Below are 21,389 nucleotides of genomic sequence, written 5' to 3'. Positions count from 1 at the left end.
AACACCAACAAAATCAGTGTCTTAACTACTTTATAATTCAACTTCTTTAACACAGAGCAAGTCTAGGCTTTCAAAAGAGACGTTTAATTTATTCCAGGATTAATTTAGTCTAGAACAAGTTAGGTAGTGATAAATATGAGAGAGTTGAAGAAGAGAGGTTGTGGAGGTTTTACGTTGAGCATTGCAATCAAATCAACTGACCAAGCACTCTGAGGTAGGCTGATGATGTCACTGAGCCCACGTCATTAGAAGCGATGCAGGTGTAAGTGCCGCTGTCCTCTAGAGTGGCAGGCGAGATACGAAGGGTCACTTCACCGGTTTCACTGAACACAAAGTAAACAATTAAGTGACTAATCAGACTTTGCCTGTTTAAAGAAATATTCCAGGTTCATTACAAGCTAATGTCTATGGACAACATATGTGGTATGCTGTTAAATACAACAACATCATTTTGACTCATCCTTTAGTTTGTTAAAAGAAACAAAGAAACAAAAATATTACTTATTATTATTTAAATGATTTTCTGTAGTAATTGACACCAATTTATGACCATTCCTCAGCAGAACAGATGTTTATGTAAGTGTTTTTACTTTTTTATTTTACAATTTACATTTATTTAATTTAACCAATTGACGACCAATTATTTTTGCAATTGAGGTTTAACATTTGAAAGTGTTTTTGTGCCCAAATATTTATACTTCTTTTATTAAAAATTTGGGTATGAACTCCGATGTTACAAAACCTTCTTACTTAAAAATAAAGATTTGGGAATTCATGAGCCATCTTTAATGCTCTGTAACTGTCAGTTAAGACGACAGTATACGAGTAAGTTTTGCTTGTCAGAATAGCCAAATGCTACCTAATGTAGTCACTAAATAACATTTAGACAGTTTCACAGAAATATTCAACATTATTTTTTTTACAGTAAACAGTGAAATGAACATCAACCCACTTAATATGTCAGAATAGAAACCTGTGTGTGAGAGTGTATCTGCCAGCATTGCTGAGAGTGCTCTGGTCTGGTCCTCTCCAGGAGACCGAGGCTTTGGGCTGCCCACAGATCTTACAGCGGAGAGTCACGCTGTTGCCCCTGTCACACACCACCTCACTCAGAGGGACCACAATCTCTGGGGGGACTGCTGCCAGCAATACACAAACTTACAGTCATGTAGCTGTTTCTCATTATGACTCATGAGCATGTTTCATTCATTGAAGAGAGACTTCCAAGAACAAAAGAACAATATTTAAACTTACCATCATAGATGTAGTTGGGATTCAAAAGCTGTAAAAAATGAACAGATATTATAATGAACAACAGTGTGATGTCTCATGTGTAAAAACCCTGTAATGAACTCATTATATAATGGATTACATTTAAGGCAGCACCATGGGGGACTGAGTAGCTCAGCGAGTATTGACGCTGACTACCACTCCTGGAGTCACGAGTTTGAATCCCAGGGTGTGCTGTGTGACTCCAGCCAAGTCTCCTAAGCAACCAAATTGGCCCGGTTGCTTGGGAGGGTAGAGTCACATGGGGTAACCTCCACGTGTGGTATGTTGTGTATGGATCGCGGAGAGTTGCATGAGCCTCCACATGCTGGGAGTCTCCGCGGTGTCATGCACAACGATTCTCAGGCAACTAAGACTTGTTCTCTGCCACGCGGATTGAGCAATTCCAAATTTGGAGAAAAAGGGGATAAAAAAAATAAAATAAGGCAGCACCTTTACAGAAACCTTATTTTCCGTTGCATCTCTAGACCTGCGATAGCCATTCTCCGGTTTACTCTCCTTCCAGCCCTCTTTATCTCTTTTTTCAGACTTTCGCCTGATACGGAGAGCTGTGTGCCATGATGAAGACTTCCTGAATGGACAGTGGAAGAGAAATATAGTTCTTAGACACAGCACTGTTTTTTTTAAGAGAATAACTAATGGTAAACCACAGCGGATAGTAAAGCAAAAAATACATAGACAGAAAATATATAGAAAATTATCTATCTGTCAGTCTTCATCTATCTACTTGTTTGTGTGTGCTTCTGTCTATCTATTTGTTTATCTGTCTGTCTGTCCATCCATCTGTCCGTCCGTCCGTCTGTCTGTCTATCCGTCTGGCTGTCTGTCTATCTATCTATTTCTCTATCTCTCCATCTATCCTTAATATAAATTCCTTGGTGCATATTATTTAAAAAACATTTTTTTTTATAAATACAATCTTTCACTACATCTGAATACTGAATGCTTTCTTTGTCGGCTGATAACACAAAGCCCTCTCATTTTTATTTAATTAAATTTTTTACAATGTTTCAATTCAATTAATACCCGGTGGATAAAATCAGGTCCCACCCTATTTTTATTCATTTTTGTTATATATCAAAAAATATTATATAAAAAGTTGAAACGCTCTGACATAAAAAGCCTAAGCCAATCACCATGCTCTAAAGGTACAGTAGTATCCCCAATTAGTAGTAGCCAATGTGACGTGGTAGTTGAAAATCTATTATCTTGATTTAACCATTGTGGACATTCTGCATTCAGCTGCAAATAAATCATGCCCATAATTTTTCAAACTATTGTATCTTATGATATTTCAAGCACAGCTGGTGGTTTTCAGCAAATGAAAAATATAGAGTTTTGACCGCATTGCAATGATGGTGTGTGAACAATAGCAACATAGCAAAAAAAAAAATGGAAAGCCCCTGCTTGAGTGAATAACATATGTGGTACCTTTACTAGAAAAGTTAAACTGGAAATGTTTTGCCAAGTTAACAGGTTTTACGAAAGTGGCATGATAGTCGAGCCACACCAAAATTCTTCCACTACACCTTACTGATCAGTCTATTAATAACAATCAAAAGCAGTCCTCACTTGAGGGTTCCGTCAGGGAAGTCGGGAATGATGGTGGAGGTGTGACCCAGAACGTAGCCGGGGATCCAGCCCTCGGCCGCTGGGCCTTGTTCTGTGGCAGCGCGGAAAACCAGAAACATATTCTGCTTATTAGAGGCCAATATCTGCACAACCTCTCCTTGATATACACTGATCTCATCCTCCTTTAGAGCCACGTAGTCCTGGGTCACCAACATGGTGGACACACTGCTGCTGATGCTGCTGCTTTCACTCTGAGAACAGAAACATGCACATTTTACATTATTATTATTAAGCTCTACACTTTATATAATGAGTATGTCAAACCACATAAAAAAAAGACATTTAGACTGCTGGCTATGTTAGAGAGTAAGAATCAGCAAGACAGCATTTTAAGGAAAATACAGTTTATATGGCAAAGACACTGCAGTAAAAGTCCATTTAAGGCAAGTCAGGTCACTCGTGACCATTTTGGTAAAGCTAAATAAAATATTCTTAAAAACTTTATTTTTCAGGCTGGTCCATTGAAAGTGCCAGGGCAGTCTTGGGTAACCAAACTCTATCAAAAGCGGATTAACTCTTTTAATAGAAAGGCAGGACATCAATTCTTACAGCTGCCATTTTTTATTTTTCTTATTTTTTTCTGCAAGTGGACTGTTTCTCCTCATACTGTCTCAGCTTCACTTTACAAGATCCTCTTCAAAACTACACTGAAAGCTCTGTTGACTAACAGAAAAAAATCTAACACCCTTAAAACCCTGCTGCAATATTTGTAAAAGTAATCTCAAGAATGCAACGACTAAATAGAAATCTGTCCAAAAAAGTGTGGTTAAAAAGATGTACGTGTTAGTGATTGTTAGTTTGCTGGTTTATTTGCTTGCAATGCTTGTTTGCAGAAAATCCTGCAAGTTCAGAGCAGACAGAGTCAGCAGAAATGCTGTGGCGAAAAATTTGTTAGTTGCTCAGCACAATCAAACCAGGCTGGTTAATATCCACAACAGCCTGTGAGAATCCTCTTCTAGCTCCAGGACGATGCACGAATACACACCCACAGCAGGTTAGTATGAAGCCAGAGGTGCAGGTGAAGCAGGACTAGGCCTCACTGAAGACTGGAGCTAGTGTTTGGCTCTTACCCCATTGCTGTGAGTGGAGTGCAGGGACTGCTCACTGGTGGAGGAGCAGGTGCTGATGCGGTCCAGCTCCTTACTGTGTGTGGAGTGCCGGCGGGTCTGACTCTGGCTGCGACTCAACGTGTCACTCTGCTCTGTGTAAGAGCCAGGCCTGCCAGTGGGCGAGACTGGCATGGAGGCACAAAATGGGGAGCCCTTCTGGACTAGGATACCTGGCACGAAGGGTGTGAATGTCTGTGGGATCAAGGGGGAAAGAATAGGCGAAGGGACCCCGAGACGGGGCTTCGTTAGGGTGAGAGACAGGGGAGCCACTGAGGCTCTTGGGATGGGCGCCCCTGACTGGGCCTCCTCCTGCAGTTCCTTCAAGACTCGCATCCTTGGGGCCTCACCATTTAGGTCCTGGTCAGGGAGAGGGCACGTACCTGAGGTGCGGTCATCTGGGGCGGGGGCGTGGTGGTGCTGCACAGGCTGTGGGAGACGAGAGGAAGGCTGAGGGATTCTGGAACCTCGGGACCGGGAGCCACAGCCAGGACCCATGGCTGAGCTGCTGCTACCCCCCGGGAGTCCACTGCTGCTGGGTCCCCCAAGACCACTCGCCCCAACATGGTTCCGTTGGTATTCAATGGGTGACGTCAGTGCTAAGAGGAAACATTGTTGAAGACATTTGTATAGATGAATGTTGTAGTGTAATGTCGAAGAGCAAAACTATAAATATTGCCATAATGGGTTGGTGATATACAAGTTAAATCGATTTACCGCTAGAAATGTGTCAACTGGTAGAAATGCAGTAATGAAAAAATGCTTCAAAATTTGAAGTGATGCAGAGAAGTAAAATATATAAAATATTATTTTTTTATAAGTATTGATAAAGTTGTATCATTGCATTGGAACATGACAGGTGTTCCATTACTTTGGGCATTTATTTAAATCGAGTCACGATATACTGTATTTCGTTAACGACCAAAACTTTAAAGAATAACGCGATGTACATTTTTGCTTGTTTCTCCCACCCATAATTTCCTGCTTTATTCATATTCAACTACTTAATGACTTAGCTAACACTTTTATCTAAAGCAAGTAACAGTACACTGACAGTCTCAACAGCTTAAATGGTCCTAACGGTGGTAATCAGCCCATTTTGTAATCACTAGGCAACCTCCTCAATTATTACTCAAATCTTACTTCAAATCTACTGTACCTCAGAACATCACAAATTGCAATGCCTATCAACCAAAAGACAATTTTTGTTGGAGATGAACTATAAGATCGTAGTTCTCAATGGTTATGCTTCAGGATGCCATAGAGTTTGATTGGATAGACTGTGCATAATTTTCTCCTCTCTTTTAAAAGTTGATAAGTGTATTAATTTGCTATCCTAACTATGCACAATTATGTGGATTTTATTATGATATGCATATTAATATTTGCCTTTAGCAATGTCTTGCCCTACTGTCTGTGACGTGCAACCCTTTTTTTGGTCACGACCCAATAGTTGAGAGGCACTGCTCTAAAATTGACCATTACCATTGAGGAAGTTTCTCTGGTTCTCCAGGATGCTGCTGATCTGCTGTATCCAGGCTTGGCAAACTGCCCGGTTGGAGGAGTGGAGGACATAGTGTTCTGTACTTCCAGTCGATGACCTCGACGTCAAAATAATCTTACAAGGGTCATTGTCAGGGCTCTCCTCTAGACCCAACCAACTGACCTGCAGGGAGAGTGAACGGTTTTTGTAAGGACTGTGAAGAAAGTGTACGCACCAAGTGTCACAAGGTGCGTTTTAGCACATTTGAGGAGGTTCTACACACCTTTATGCTGTTCTTAAACAGATAGCCTGGCATAGAGAAGCCCTTTTTCTTATCTAGAGGTTCACTGAAGATAACTATCTGCTCAAAGAGGAAGACACGCCTCTCCTTCATGCGGGAAAGAAGACTACCATCCTGGTCCGAGACCATGAAGGTGTCCTGGAGAAGCAGTCGGCCCTGGGCTACGATTTTACCCTGAAAATATACATAACACAATAAACATTCAGACCACAGAAGACTGTGTTAAAACAAATGCAAACAGAACAAAAGAACAAAAGTAAAACAAAAAGTGCAAACGAAATTTAAATTATCGGTACAGCAAGATGAAAGAATGCACCTCAATGAATGTCTTCATACTTTGTACAGCGATGATCAGATAATTACTATTTTTTTTTTTGCTTGTTTTTTTTTGTTTTGGTTTAGACAGCTAATTTGTTGTCAATGCCCTGTTTAATTTTGAATTGCTTTCCACCTGCATGCTCATAACTCTTGGAAAGAAACAAAGAGAAAGGCTTCTTACATCAAAGCCTTGGAGGCGTCCAACATTCATCATGTCATTGCAGCGTTTAGGAACCACACACATCACCTCTACAGCTTTCTGTGAGAAAACACAAGAGAGAACATTTACATATACTTTTATGTAACACAATGTTAACAAATAAACAAACTCCGTGATCCTTGCCATTGCAAAACTCTATTTCATGTCATCCTAGGATGTTGTGGGTGTTGCAGAGCATTGCTATGTGGTTGTTAAACATTTATGACTGCATTTTAGCATGATGCTATGTGGTTGTTTGTGTGATTTGTGTGATTGATTATTGAAGTCGTAAGGTTTATATTGAAGTTTATATTGGGACTCAATGTCAACTGTTCTATAGTCAACCAGGTGAAAAAAGTCTGAATGCTTAGTGAAGTAATAGCACACCTCTGCTCAATAAGCAGCACTATTTATGTCTAAAATGAACCAAAGTTTAATAATAGCTGTTAGGGGTTTGTTGAAATCAGAATGTTACCATTCATTGCATCTTTGTTCAAAACAATGAAAGTGAATGGTGACTCCTTTTGTGTTTAATAGTACCAAGATAGTCACACGGGTTTGAAATGACAAAAGGGGGAGTAAATGGCATCCTTTTAACTAACAATCTTACCTCTACTTCTATGGTGTCCAAACCAGCCTTTTTGGAGAATTTGAGAAAATCCTAAAATTAACCAACCAGAATAATGATGAGATACAATCAAATGATAATCAAGATAATGATTGCTTCTCTCTAAAACACCACTTGTTACACAAGCATGAGACTGTGTGTGTCATTAGTACTGGAATTGCATGTCATTTCCCCTGCCTGACCTTCAGCAGAAGCTGGTACTTCATGATCCTCTGCACTGGCTTGATGAGCAGGTCTGTGATCTGTAGCCTGTGACCCAACCTCAGCTTTAGATCCTGATGCAGATAAAGAGAAGAGATGAGTGTGTGTGGTCAAGATAGTCTGTGACAATTTCCATGAATCATGTCAGGTAGGACGTGGGTAGCAACATGGGTCTTACCTCAAAATACGTGTCGATGTACTCAGAAACAATGTGCTCTGATTTAGGCTTGTTTTGGCAGTAGACAATGTACATGTGCAATCTCCGCTCCTGTAAACATAATAAAAACATTTCAGACAGAACATAATTATTGTGTTAAATACAGTAAAATTGTTGAAACAGGTAGTAAAACATCCAAAGTGAATGCTGATTGGTCAATAGCTTTCTAGCAGTGCTGAAATTGGAACTATAAATTCCAGCAGTATAAAGATATTTGATAAATGTGCTTGATAAAATAATTATTTTTTATAAAAATGTGTTCTTAATATATTTTCATCATATATGGTAATACTGTTTTAGAAAAGGAATTTGACTTTTTATGTAATGCTATAATGTTGTGCCTAACAACGGTGACTACATTCACCACAGAACAATAATGTGACAAAACTTAAATGGATAGTTCACCCAAAAATGAAAATTCTCTCATCATTTACTCATCTTCATGCCATCTCAGATGTGTATGACTGACTTTCTTCTGCAGAACACAAATTAAGATTTTTAGAAGAATATCTTAGCTATGTAGGTCCTCAAAATGTATTTGAAAGGAGACCAAAACTCCAAAAAAGCACAATGGCAGCATAAAAGTAATCCATAGTTTAAGACTCCAGTAATTTAATCCTTCTTCTGAAGTGATCTAATTGAATTTGGGTGAGAACAGGCCAAAATATAACTACATTTTCACTATAAATCTTCACAGATTTAATAGATTTCAAGCTAGATTACACTTCCTATAGCGTCATGTAGCGCTCTGGGCAATCATCAACCAATTGGTTGTGCCTAAAGACTGCATTGGCAAGACACAGTAAAAAAGGAGTTATATTTTGGTCTGTTCTCAACCAAAACTGACTGGATTGCTTCAAAAGACACTCTTATGGATTACATTTATTCTGACTTTATGTGCTTTATGGAGCTTCAAAGTTTGGCAACAATTCATTTGCATTGTATGGACCAACATATCTGAAATATTCTTTTTAAAATCTTTGTTTTCAGCAGAAGAAAGAAAGTTCCCCTTCTGTCACTCACTCGACGTTATGTCTTCCTGGGATACCAAACGTACCTCTGAACCTGAGAAAAGGCCAATGTCAAGTTGGCAGACAGAATTTGCATGCCCCAACCCGGACATATGGGTATAAAGGGAAGCGGGCAGCGAGTGCCAGTCAGAATTTTTCTTCGGAGCCGAACGGTTTTGCAACAGCAAGCTGAAGTTCACCACTGTTTCACTCACCTCTGTCAGCGAGAAGCATTGCTGTTGGATCTACGGCGCGTTTCCAGCTGGCGTTCTCTCTCTCTATGCACGATGTGCAGTCTACGCCTCTGGGTGCTTCGACAGTGCTTTTCACAGTTAAAAGAGTGTTCTCCTCCTAAAAGAGTTTGAGTTTTCCACTCACAAAAGAGCAATACACAGCGGAGTTAAACGCCCTTTTCAGGATGCCTTTCCACCCTTGTGTTGTTCCTGGATGCGGATGCTTTCTCTCCAAGACCGACAGCCACAGACGCTGCCTTGTGTGCCTAGCAGGCAGGCGGGGCGCAGGGCGCGCTGGTTGGGCGGTGCCGTGGCATGATGTGAGAAATCGCCTCCATCTGCTTCTTCACCGCCTCATTTCAGCGGTGTTTGCTCCCCTTCCGTGCACGGCGAGAAAGACAGCGCCCTATGAGCAGAGATCACGACCCTGCTCCTCAAGGATACGATAGAGCCCGTCCCTCCAGCCGAGATGGAGAAGGGTTTCTACAGGCCTTACATCATCGTACCCAAAAAAAGCGGCGGGTTGCGACCAATCTTGGAACTGCGAGTTCTCAACCGGGCCTTACACAGACTCCCATTCAAAATGCTCACGCAGAAACAGATTCTTACCTGCGTTCGACAGCTAGATTGGTTCGAGGCGGTAGACCTGAAGGACGCTGTAAAATGATCCATGGAAAGGAGGAGGTGAGAACCAGCTTGACGATATAAATAGAAGTTTAATGATAAACTTAAAAGAAGACACAAACACACTCATGACGAACATGTCCGTAAACGATCTCTCTCTCCCGCATGATCCCCTGCAGTCGACCTTTAACCCTCACAGAGGCATAATTAGCCTAATACGGGACCGGGTGTGTAGGATCACGACCCGGCCCCGCTCTCCGCCCTGCCACAGACGCGTACTTCCACGTCTCCATTCTGCCTCGACACCGACTCTTCTTAAGGTTCGCGTTTGACGGCCAGGCGTATCAGTACAAGGTCCTCCCCTTCGGCCTGTCCCCTCGCGTCTTCATGAAGATCGCAGAGGCAGCTCTTGCCCCACTAAGGGAAGTGGTCATCCGCATACTCAACTACCTCGACAACTTGCTCATCCTGGCTAACTCTCGAGAGTTACTGTGCGCTCACAGGGACCAGGTGCTCAGGCACCTCAGCCGTCTAGGGCTTCAGGTCAACTGGGAAAAGAGCAAGCTCGTCCCGGTTCAGAGCATCTCTTTTCTCGGCATGGAGTTAGACTCAGTCTCAATGATGAGCGCGCTCAGTCAGTGCTCAGGTGCCTCGCTCTCTTCGAGCCTGGCACAGCGGTTCCTATAAAATCTGGGATGTCATGAGGGTGAGTAAATGATGAGAGAATAACATTTTTGGGTGAACTATCTATTTAATTAATGACACAAGTTAGGGAGGAACTATCCGTTTCTTGACTAATGGCAGAGAGGTGAGTGTTTGGGAAACTTTAACATTCAAGCCATTATCTTTGTAATTATGTATGGTGGTGCTAGTAGAGGAGAAATACAAACGTGGCCTTAAATCTAACACAAATGTGCAGTTGCTCATAATTATTTTTTGATAAGAATGAAACCACACATTAAACCATTTCATACTTGTTTGATAAACAGGGATGCAAGTCTATCAGGATCCTCCAAGCACTTCTCAACCTCACCTAGAAAGAAGCTATAAAATATAGAGGTAACATTAATGACAGAAAAAATACAGTAGTTCTTATCGGTCCTTCATTTTAGGTCTACCGATAAATTGCTAAATCTCATCCCAAAATCATTCTTTGTCATAACTGACTTAGCTCATCAACAAAACTTATTTCATAATTATTCTTAAAATATTCATAATAAATAAATTTTTTTTTTTTTTTTGTAGTCTACTGATTATTTAGTTACCAGTGTTTTCAAAAAGCAGAAATAAAACAATTACGAATGTTTCTGCATATTGCTTAATAGACACTAAAACATAAAATATTAATCAGTATTGGTAATAAATGAAACATATCAAAACTGGACAATCTCTGGAATGGGAGCTCTGCGTCTTATCTTTACGTACTCTTTATGCCAGTCATAGATCTGGTGAATGTTCCCGAACACGATTTTGTCTTTGCCCTTCATATCATCGGGTACCCCCTCCTCCTTCATCCTGCTTATGTAGCCCTGCAGGTGCCGCAACACATGGACATGGTTACCATGGAGACAGTGACACGTACAAAACATGCAATCTCACTGAGCTACCATTCAGAGGAAGTAGCAAACTCAAACCACTCTCATTTCCTATGTAACACTTTGGCATTATATGAAACTGTGCTAAAATAGCTGACACAGAGCATTCAGAGACACCCTTACCAGTTAAAAACATCATGTGATCATTTCAAAACACAACACAATCCCTCAATAGTGCACAACACTTGACTTTCAGAAGTAAAATTCCCATTAATTTTCTCCATAGAGGAAACTATTTTTAACGATGACGTATAAACCTTTAACAAAAAAAGACCAACCATGTGCTTCGAGATTGTTAAGCGATGATATATGCTTTTGTAGAAACCACAACTGAATGCATTTTCAACTTCATTAAAAAATAAATATACTTCCAGGGTAGAACTACACAACCCATAATCCTTCAATCAGAGAAACCATTGTTACAAACAAAATTAAACTCAAGGCAAAAGAGCTGAGCAGCGACAGCCCATTCACCCATTTTTTTATTATTAATTATTTTATTTTTTTAATTTGTAATGGTCCGATTAAGCTGATTAATTTTCCCTATTGAGAAAACGAATGGGAAATATTCTTCCGGAATAAAGGTGTGAAAAAATGTGATGTCGCGGTTGCACTCTAGATTACTGAACAAATAGAACTCAAATTATTATTTGAATGAATGTTTTCAGTCAAATGTGGTCACCATAGGGATCTCACAGCAGTATTTGTTGGGAGCATAAGAACAGAAGATACACCCACCTCCACGACTGCACCAAGGTCTCTCACATAGTCTCTCTCAGTCTCCACTAGCTCCAGCAGAACATAACTGAACACAACAAAAAGAGACACACATGATCGTCAAATTCAATTGAATCATTAATATATATATATACAGTATATAGTCAGCAGCTCAGTTCCAAAGGCAGCATTGCAAGGACCCTTTACAGAGAACGCAATTCCTGACAAGCTCAAGTGAAAATATTTATCTACAATGGCAGACAAGTCAAGGGAAATGTCAAATATAAATATACTCGTCGAAACTCAGTTTCATGCCTGATCTTATTCATGTATAATTGTTAGGCTATTGTCAATAAGGGTTTACTTAATTTAAAGGGTTTCTTGCAAACCAGCTGCGTTATTGGTGTGACATGTTGAGTTGCTGCCTATAAACACTGTTCCAAATCAGTCACTTATGAAGTTCCATTTTGGTTAGGATGTTAGGAAATGTAGGCAATAGACAGTAAGGCACTAAATTCACTAAGTTTGAGAACAGAGATAACCCTGTTGAAAACACCAGCACTGCTGGTCACCACCAGTTTGGATGCTGGTCCCCACCGAGCTTCTTGAGTAGCCTAACCAGCAACCTTGGTAAATCAGCTTAATCCAGGGTTCATACAGGCTTCATTGAATGAAAATCCAGGACTTTCAAGCACTTTTTCCAGCAACAAGGAGAACTCGGCACATACATATAATATAACATGTTTTATGAGTGATTTAAATGGAATTTACTAGTAGGAATCTCGTAATTACAGTAATTACGATATGCCACAAGCAGATTATTAACAACTGTATAAAATATAGATTTATACATGTATACACTATATATACACTCACCTAAAGGATTATTAGGAACACCTGTTCAATTTCTCATTAATGCAATTATCTAATCAACCAATCACATGCCAGTTGCTTCAATGCATTTAGGGGTGTGGTCCTGGTCAAGACAATCTCCTGAACTCCAAACTGAATGTCAGAATAGGAAAGAAAGGTGATTTAAGCAATTTTGAGCGTGGCATGGTTGTTGGTGCCAGACGGGCCGGTCTGAATATTTCACAATCTGCTCAGTTACTGGGATTTTCACGCACAACCATTTCTAGGGTTTAAAAAGAATGGTGTGAAAAGGGAAAAGCATCCAGTATGCGGCAGTCCTGTGGGCGAAAATGCCTTGTTGATGTAGAGGTCAGAGGAGAATGGGCCGACTGATTCAAGCTGACAGAAGAGCAACTTTGCCTGAAATAACCACTCGTTACAACCGAGGTATGCAGCAAAGCATTTGTGAAGCCACAACACGCACAACCTTGAGGCGGATGGGCTACAACAGCAGAAGACCCCACCGGGTACCACTCATCTCCACTACAAATAGGAAAAAGAGGCTACAATTTGCAAGAGCTCACCAAAATTGGACAGTTGAAGACTGGAAAAATGTTGCCTGGTCTGATGAGTCTCGATTTCTGTTGAGACATTCAGATGGTAGAGTCAGAATTTGGCGTAAACAGAATGAGAACATGGATCCATCATGCCTTGTTACCACTGCGCAGGCTGGTGGTGGTGGTGTAATGGTGTGGGGGATGTTTCTTGGCACACTTTAGGCCCCTTAGTGCCAATTGGGCATCGTTTAAATGCCACGGCCTACCTGAGCATTGTTTCTGACCATGTCCATCCCTTTATGGCCACCATGTACCCATCCTCCGATGGCTACTTCCAGCAGGATAATGCACCATGTCACAAAGCTCGAATCATTTCAAATTGGTTTCTTGAACATGACAATGAGTTCACTGTACTAAAATGGCCCCCACAGTCACCAGATCTCAACCCAATAGAGCATCTTTGGGATGTGGTGGAACGGGAGCTTCGTGCCCTGGATGTGCATCCCACAAATCTCCATCAACTGCAAGATGCTATCCTATCAATATGGGCCAACATTTCTAAAGAATGCTTTCAGCACCTTGTTGAATCAATGCCACGTAGAATTAAGGCAGTTCTGAAGGCTGAAAGGGGTCAAACACAGTATTAGTATGGTGTTCCTAATAATCCTTTAGGTGAGTGTATATATATATATATATATATATATATATATATATATATATATGGAAAAAATAAGAAACCACTCCAAAAGTTCAGTTTCTCTGGATTTACAATGTATAGGTAAAATGAATTTTTTTTATTTATTCTATAAAGTACTGACAACATTTCACCCAAATTCCAAATAAAAATATTGTAATTTAGAGTATTTATTTGCAGAAAATTACAGCTGGTCAAAATAACAAAAAAGATGCTGTGTTTTCAGACCTCGAATAATGCAAAGAAAACTAGCGGAAGACCTCCGGATCAAGACCCTGCCATGGCCAGCCCAATCTCCAGACCTGAATCCCATTGAAAACCTCTGGAATGTGATCAATAGTAAGACGGATGGCCACAAGCCATCAAACAAAGCCGAGCTGCTTGAATTTTTGCACCAGGAGTGGCATAAATTCACCCAACAGCAATGTGAAAGACTGGTAGAGAGCATGCCAAGACGCATGAAAGCTGTGATTGAAAATCAGGATTATTCCACCAAATACTGATTTCTGAACTCTTCCTAAGTTAAAACATTAGGATTGTGTTGTTTAAAAATGAATATGAACTTATTTTCTTTGCAATTTTCGTGGTCTGAAAACTGTTATTTTGACCAGCTGTAATTTTCTGCTAATAAATGCTCAAAATGACAATATTTTTATTTGGAATTTGGGTGAAATTTTGTCAATACTTTATAGAATAAAACAAACATTTTAATTTACTCAAACACATACCTATAAATAGTAAATGTAATAATTTTGCAGTGGTCTCTAACTTTTTTTCCAGATCTGTATATACTGTACACTCAGTGACCATTTTAAAATCACACAGATATGGGTCAGTATCTTCAGTTTTCAGACAGCTTCAGTTAATGTTCACATCAACCATCAGAATGGTGAAAGAATGTGATCTCAGTGATTTGGGCCGTGGCATGATTGTTGGTGACAGACGGGATGGTTTGAGTATTTCTGAAACTGCTGATCTCCTGGGATTTTCACGTACAAAATCTCTAGAATTTACCCAGAATGGTGACACATATTAAACAGAAGAAATGTTCTGTTTGAAAGTCAAGCACTTTCAAAAGACATTCCAGTACATAAATTAATAAAAGCTAAATTCAAACCCTGTTCATCAGAAAGACCATGCTGGCTAACCAGATTTTGTTTTACTGTTGAACAACATACATCAATTTCCAACCAGCAGGCAACAACATACCCAACATAAACCTTTAGAAAAATCTTCTTCATTCTGACCTGACCAGAATGAATTTCCACGAAGCTGGTCTTTTCAACAGAAAATATATAAATATTTGAGGTACTGTAAGAGAGCGACGCACTGTCTTCTCTTGAGGAAGCCAGTCTTGCGTTCTTCCATCTCATCGATGGGGGAGGAGGAAGACAGGAGGGAGTTATCTGAGGGGTTGCAGGAGGGGCTACTGCTGTCTACTTGCTCAACAGGGAGAGAACTGGGCCTGTCCTCTAGACTCTGTGAGAGAGGAAGGTGAATTAGAGGATCATATAAAATATACAATGTCAAGACATTAGTTAAAACGCCTCTCCTACCATTTTGTTCTTGACGAGTTCCTGAATGGCACTGACCAGATCAGCTGCACTCGGCGTCTCTGAGCTGCTGGGATGCCCAGAGAGGCGAGCCTATGCAAAAAAAGAAGAAAGAAGCAATGTTCACAGTCTCACTGAAGTGGAAGTATAACCATTTCTTAGGATTACCCTGTTGTATAAACAGATTAAACAAGCTTGGCCAGGCTTCTGTCTCCATTTATAATGTAAATCTGTAATTATGCTCACCACTGTAGTACTCTGACACTGAGGGTGGAAATGTTCCAGTCCAAATATGGTAATGGGTGTGGTTTCTCGATTCATCAGCCAATCAGGGACTGATTTCAGAGTGGTGGAGGTAATACGGGGTGGAATGGAAGTAGGAACTTTGGTTTGGAAGATTTGGGTTGTTTTGGGTAAAGAGTAAGTGCACCACACATGACCTTCCGCTGCATGTGCACTCCATTAAGGGCACATGACGGGTCATGAACAGAAGGGCTTTCTCAAGCTATAACAGTCATGAGTTCACATTTGTAGTAATACTAATGGACAGGATCAGTTCTGTGCCTCAAGAAACATGTTCTGGTAAAGCACAACTGATTGTGTTCAAAAGGTTAAAGGCAGAGAAGGCAAAAAAGTAGAATGAGGATGAGGTTTGAAAGTAGAAAAGAGATTGAAAAGAAAGAAAAAGGAGGAGAAGGCTGAAGGAGAGAAGACTACATGGAGAGATAGGGAAACTGAGACAAAACAGAGGCAGAACAGAAATCAACGTAATGCTGGAGAACATTAAAAACAAAGAGAAAAGACACAGCAGTTAGAGATCTATCAGACACCTCACTGATCTTTTAAGCTATATCATCATGGGGTCACAGGTTTAAGTCAACATGAAACAGCATTCAAAACCAGAAAAAAAAAAATAGGTTGGACTTGATCTATCTGAAGTGTAGGTATGTCATAACACAATGGAGCCAGACTGGAATGTAAGTTTGCATGTCAATTGTGGAGGACTCCTCCCCTCCTGAAACACTCACCTACTTTTGAGGAGGCTTTTTGGACATGGAGTCTGATGGTCTATTTCGCCCTCAAGAACATCTTGACATATCCCAATGGTAATCATTATTTGCTTATTTTTTCATAAACTATTTCATATTAACATTACCCTGCATTAAATGACTGTTTTACCTAATGGCAAAATTTTAGAAAGGCTGCATCACCTACAACAGTAGTCTAAAACAAAGCCTACTACAACATAAAACTACTATAAAACATAAAAGAATATGATGAAAGATCACAAAAAACTAGCACCAATGAATCTTGCACAATAAGTCTAGTTGTATGAGTGATATTTACCTTGTCCTCCTGTGAATCCTGGTGCAGAAGGCTGTGCTGCTGAATGGCCATGGGGGGCGGCAGAGGAACAGAGTCTGGGCCTTCTTCGCCCTCCTCCTCACCACAGCTCTGCATCCCTGAGGAAGAAGACTTCGACAGAGTGCCACTGCTCAATCCCTCGTTTCTCATCCTCTGTGAAAAAAAGAGAGAAAGAGAAATACAGAGAAAGAGAGACAAAAATAGATAACACTCTTTTACTGTAAAACAGCACAGCAGCTGTGGCACATTTTTAAAACAAAATACTTCCAGCAGAAGCACCACACTGTATTTATAACTGCTCCACACTGGACACCACGAGACATAAATAACACTTAGACTGTTACAAATGATATCGTGGAGCATTTAAAAGACAGATACAGTTCTCTTTTGCCTTCATTAACATTTCAAATGATGCAGTAACCATGATATGACTGACAACTACCATATACTGTAATAACACACATTTACCCATCTGGGAGCTGTTTTGACTTTACACACTGTTGCAATAGAACTCTTAGGCAAAATGCATAAGGAAATGTTTTTAATTTTAATTGTTCACCTTTATGAGTGTGAAGAGGAGGAGGAGGGTGTGACCAGTGCTGAGTCACCTAATCAGCCGGGAGGGGGATAAAGATGAGCCGGGGGTGCCAGATCAAGAGAGAAAGAGACGCGGCCGCTGTGTTTGTGTGTGTGTCTATGTGTTTTATGTTATGTTTCGGTTCTGTCATTAAGTTATGTTGACTGTTCTGCTGCTTCCCACCTACATTCTTGCCCATCCTGAACCCATAACAATGATATTACATAAAATATAAGAATAGTTTTTCGTGAGCTTTTTTATTTTTGATCAACAACTTGTGTTGGGTAGATTACTTCTGAAATATAATCTGGTACCCTTTAAAAATTATACATATACATTATAACCAAGGTTTTAATCAGTAACGTAATCTGTGATGTACTTTTTAGACAATCAAATCTGATTACTTTTGGATTACTCATTGCATTTTTTTACAGAAAAACTCAAGTGTATTAAGTGCCACTACTTACCTTAAACATTAGTAAACATAATCCCTATGTAAACATTAAATTCACAGAAAAGTAACTGCAATCAGATTACATTAAATAAGTAATCTAATTACAAGTACTTTATTTTTGTAATCAAACTACATAATCTACATAACATTAGGCATTACTACTCAACACTGTCAACATTGAGATTTTTGGTTCCAATATATATATATATGAATGTTTACAATGAATGTAAATTTGTGTAGACAATATTTACACATTTTCTGTCTATTTGTAAGATTTATATATTTTATTTGCATGAAAAATTTCCATCAAACTGGATAATGTACCTTATTAATAATTAGGCACAAATATGAAGCATTTCAGTTTAAGTTTAAATTAAATACTTCACATTGTTTATTTCATAAAATGTACACTACTTAAAGATTGAACGATTCAGTTTGATTAATAAATAATTCACATTACACTTAATCTGTCATAATGTACATTATTTAAAGACTATACAGTTCAGATTAGTTTATTAAAAACTTCACCTATTACACTTCATTTATAAAAATGTATATTATTATTTAAATAATTCACACTATACTTTATTCATAATAATGTATTTTTTTTTTATATTTCTTAATTCAGTTTGATTAATTAAATGGTTTACATTATGGTTAATTCAAAATAAAGTACATTATTTAAAGATTATACAATTCTGTTTAATTAATTCAAAACTTTGCATTATGCTTGATAAAAATGTATATTATTAAAAGATTACTCAATTCAGTTTGATCAAAAAATACCTCAAATTATGCTAAATTCATAATAATGTAAACATATTTAAAGATTATACAATTCAACTGAATAAATCAAATACTTTGCATTGCCCTTAATTCATAATAATGTACATTATTAAAAGATTACTCAATTCAATTTGATGGAAAAGTGTGTGTTAAAAGGAAAACGTATATTTTAGCGATTGGTCATATTTTCAGTTTATCACCATTTTTAATCACCTTTTGCCTTCATTAGTACAACTATTGCATTCAGTCTCTCAATTAGTATGAGCTAATTTAAAATGCATGCTTAATAATTATAAAATAATGCTGTTTAAAATGGTTTTAGACATGACAAGGTATTTGGTTTCCGGGTCACTCACCTCCTCTATGGTCTCATCCTGCGGTGTGGCGGCACTGTCGTCAGAGTCTTTCTGCGAGCCAGGTTCGGCATTCTTTCGCACATCTCGGCTCTTCTTGTGCTTGTGTGCGAGTTTCTTTATGTGTCCGTCTGCTTTGCCACTGCTGAGGCGTCTGACGGGGCTGGTCAGCCACTTACGTAGAGTGTTACCGGGTCGCTTGGGTCCAGGGGAACTCTGCAAATGACCCGGCTGAAGTGTGGCACTGCCTGACAGACCTCCTTCATTACTGGACACTGACAGTGTGTCTACAGAGAGAGCGAGAGAAAAAAGTGCTGTCATTAGCTGGACTTTACAGTTAGATAGAGAGCAGGTCAATGTATTTTCCCCATTTAAACATTGGGAATATTTAATTGAGAAGAAAACAAATACTTTTTTAACTACCTTAAACAAAACGAACTTGTCCATCTCCTTTAATGATGCTTTGATTTAAACAGTGGTCCCAAAAAGTACTTGGACACTGAAGTTACACTTAATGTATGATGTATAATGTAAATTCATTGTTTAGCAAAATATCAAGCAAAGTGGCAAACAAATAATGCTAGACCTTTTCTCAGAAATAACTTTGAGCCATTTTTGCAAATAAGTTGAACAACCTATTCTTTTATAATCTAAATATTTTTGTGAAATATTTAGCATGAAAAGTGTACTTTTTAAGTGTCTGAACACATTTTGTGGCTATTGAATATTTAGATAACGCATAGACCTATGCGAGTAACACAATAACACTTTGTGATTACGTTCAGTACTTATTAATCATGATGTAATGCTTAACAGATCATTAGCATTCAAACACAATATAAAGATATACAGTATGACTCCAAGGCTACAGATATATAAAACTGTTTAAATATACATTAAATAATGACCTATTTTCATCAGCATTAGATAATGTGGCTTATAATGTTGTTAATGAAAGTTATTATAAAGTGCCACCTTTAACACATTTATAAATACAGTATACTGTTGTAATGTATGTTTTAAAGGTGCACTCAGGTTTTTTTGTACAGTACTGTGCAAAAGTTTAAGACAGTTTAGGCAGGGGATGTTTTCAAAAATAATGCCATGAATATTTTTTATTTATCAATTAACTTAATGTAAAGTGCAGAAGACATAAAACAAAAAAAGGAAATTAGTATTTGAAGTGACCACCCTATGCCTTATTAGGGGTCATGTCATGCCTTTTTTATTATTTTAATATGTTCCATGAGGTAGGGCTGGGTGAATGAAAAAATACAATCTTTTTATCAAACTTATGGATGATTCACGATTCACATTAAGTTTTTTGCAACATTTAAATGTACTCCAACATGATTCAAATTGCATGTTGTTTTATTAGAATGCAACCTGGTCAGAGAAATCTGATTAATTTTCATTATAGGAAACAAAGGTGTGCAAGAAAAATGTACAAATGCACCACAGGGGGAACAGAGAGTAAATGTAAAATAAATGTAAATCTAATAAACCCAGATGTTCAGAAATAATAGAATAAGAAAACTAAATAATTATTTTAATCATTTAATCTAAACCAAGTCAATCTAGAAAGTTATCTATAAAGTATCAAGTTTATCTAGAATAGACTCATTGTATATCAAACAATTTGTGTGTATATTCATAAACCCCTGCTGATAGAGGTGCTGAGCAGCGCAGGAATATGAATTCCTTTCTCCTAATTCAACTCGCAAAGTTTGTCAAAATGACCCCTTGACTAATGTTATCTATAGATGCAGTACACTTGAAAAATGACACAGAACAAAGCAATAGTTAGCGGTCTATCTGACTCATCATGTCAAAAGGATCAGCAGATGTTTGATTCTCCCATATGAAAGGAAGTGCCCATAACTGTCACTGAACTAATGCATTTATTGGTAAAAAGAAAAGAAAGGAGACCGTACATCAAGTGCATGCCGAGACCAGGAAGTTTTGAGATCTGAAACTTACAGTATGTTTGTATTGTACCTAATGTAATGACCTGTAATGACCGGTTTATGTTAAAAGATCAAGGACATTTTGATTCCTCATGTCATGACCCCTTAAAAATGGCACCAATTCTGCAAGGTACACATGCACACAGTTTTTCAAGATTGTTCAGATCATCTTGGAGCACTTGCCACAGTTCTGTGTATTCATACTGTCTCAATTGCTTCTGTCTCTTCATGTAATCTCACACTGACTCAATGATGTTCAGATTCGGTTGCAGGACTTCTTGTTCTACTTCTATTCTATTCGCAAAAGGAATGTTTGGAAATCTAACATGTAGATTTCCTATTGACACACTAAAGCAGATAATATAAAATAACAATGCTTTTGTGAAACATTTAATGTGCCTAAGATTTTGCACTATAATGTATATTTACTGTATCTATATGAAAACCTGAAATTGCATAATTGCAAAAAATGTGCCTGTGGTATTTTCATTGTAAAGTTGGAAAAGAGTTCCACTAATAACGAACATGTACTGTGGAGAGTGAATGTGTTTTTCTCTCAGCAAGGTGACTCTCATAGTGATGCAAATTGTGGCTCTAATTTTCACTTCAGAGTGCTTTGTATTTTCAGTCCTCTTCAAATCTGAAACTGCGAAACGCTCTGTAAAGACCTCGCTGTG

General features: G+C 38.6%; 1 protein-coding gene across 1 annotated transcript in view; it reads right to left on the bottom strand.

Annotated features, from left to right (window-relative positions):
• Nucleotides 1–21,389, bottom strand: part of LOC127657805 (triple functional domain protein-like) — a 188,531-nt gene that overhangs the window by 5,968 nt on the left and 161,174 nt on the right. Inside the window, exons 36-54 of the mRNA XM_052146720.1 lie at nucleotides 18,749–19,032; nucleotides 16,558–16,728; nucleotides 15,214–15,303; nucleotides 14,988–15,136; nucleotides 11,576–11,642; nucleotides 10,668–10,771; nucleotides 10,217–10,286; nucleotides 7,337–7,426; nucleotides 7,140–7,232; nucleotides 6,940–6,990; nucleotides 6,312–6,389; nucleotides 5,795–5,986; nucleotides 5,514–5,694; nucleotides 3,993–4,627; nucleotides 2,863–3,113; nucleotides 1,723–1,861; nucleotides 1,255–1,282; nucleotides 974–1,136; nucleotides 202–323 (exon numbers count right to left, since the gene is read on the bottom strand). Of these exons, the coding sequence (XP_052002680.1) occupies nucleotides 202–323; nucleotides 974–1,136; nucleotides 1,255–1,282; nucleotides 1,723–1,861; nucleotides 2,863–3,113; nucleotides 3,993–4,627; nucleotides 5,514–5,694; nucleotides 5,795–5,986; nucleotides 6,312–6,389; nucleotides 6,940–6,990; nucleotides 7,140–7,232; nucleotides 7,337–7,426; nucleotides 10,217–10,286; nucleotides 10,668–10,771; nucleotides 11,576–11,642; nucleotides 14,988–15,136; nucleotides 15,214–15,303; nucleotides 16,558–16,728; nucleotides 18,749–19,032 (2,958 nt within the window). The remainder of the gene's footprint in view (nucleotides 1–201; nucleotides 324–973; nucleotides 1,137–1,254; nucleotides 1,283–1,722; nucleotides 1,862–2,862; nucleotides 3,114–3,992; nucleotides 4,628–5,513; nucleotides 5,695–5,794; nucleotides 5,987–6,311; nucleotides 6,390–6,939; nucleotides 6,991–7,139; nucleotides 7,233–7,336; nucleotides 7,427–10,216; nucleotides 10,287–10,667; nucleotides 10,772–11,575; nucleotides 11,643–14,987; nucleotides 15,137–15,213; nucleotides 15,304–16,557; nucleotides 16,729–18,748; nucleotides 19,033–21,389) is intronic.

Source organism: Xyrauchen texanus, chromosome 17 (genome assembly GCF_025860055.1).
Source record: "Xyrauchen texanus isolate HMW12.3.18 chromosome 17, RBS_HiC_50CHRs, whole genome shotgun sequence".
In the NCBI taxonomy this organism is placed as follows: Eukaryota; Metazoa; Chordata; class Actinopteri; order Cypriniformes; family Catostomidae; genus Xyrauchen; species Xyrauchen texanus.
This window is presented reverse-complemented; position numbering and strand designations above follow the sequence as displayed.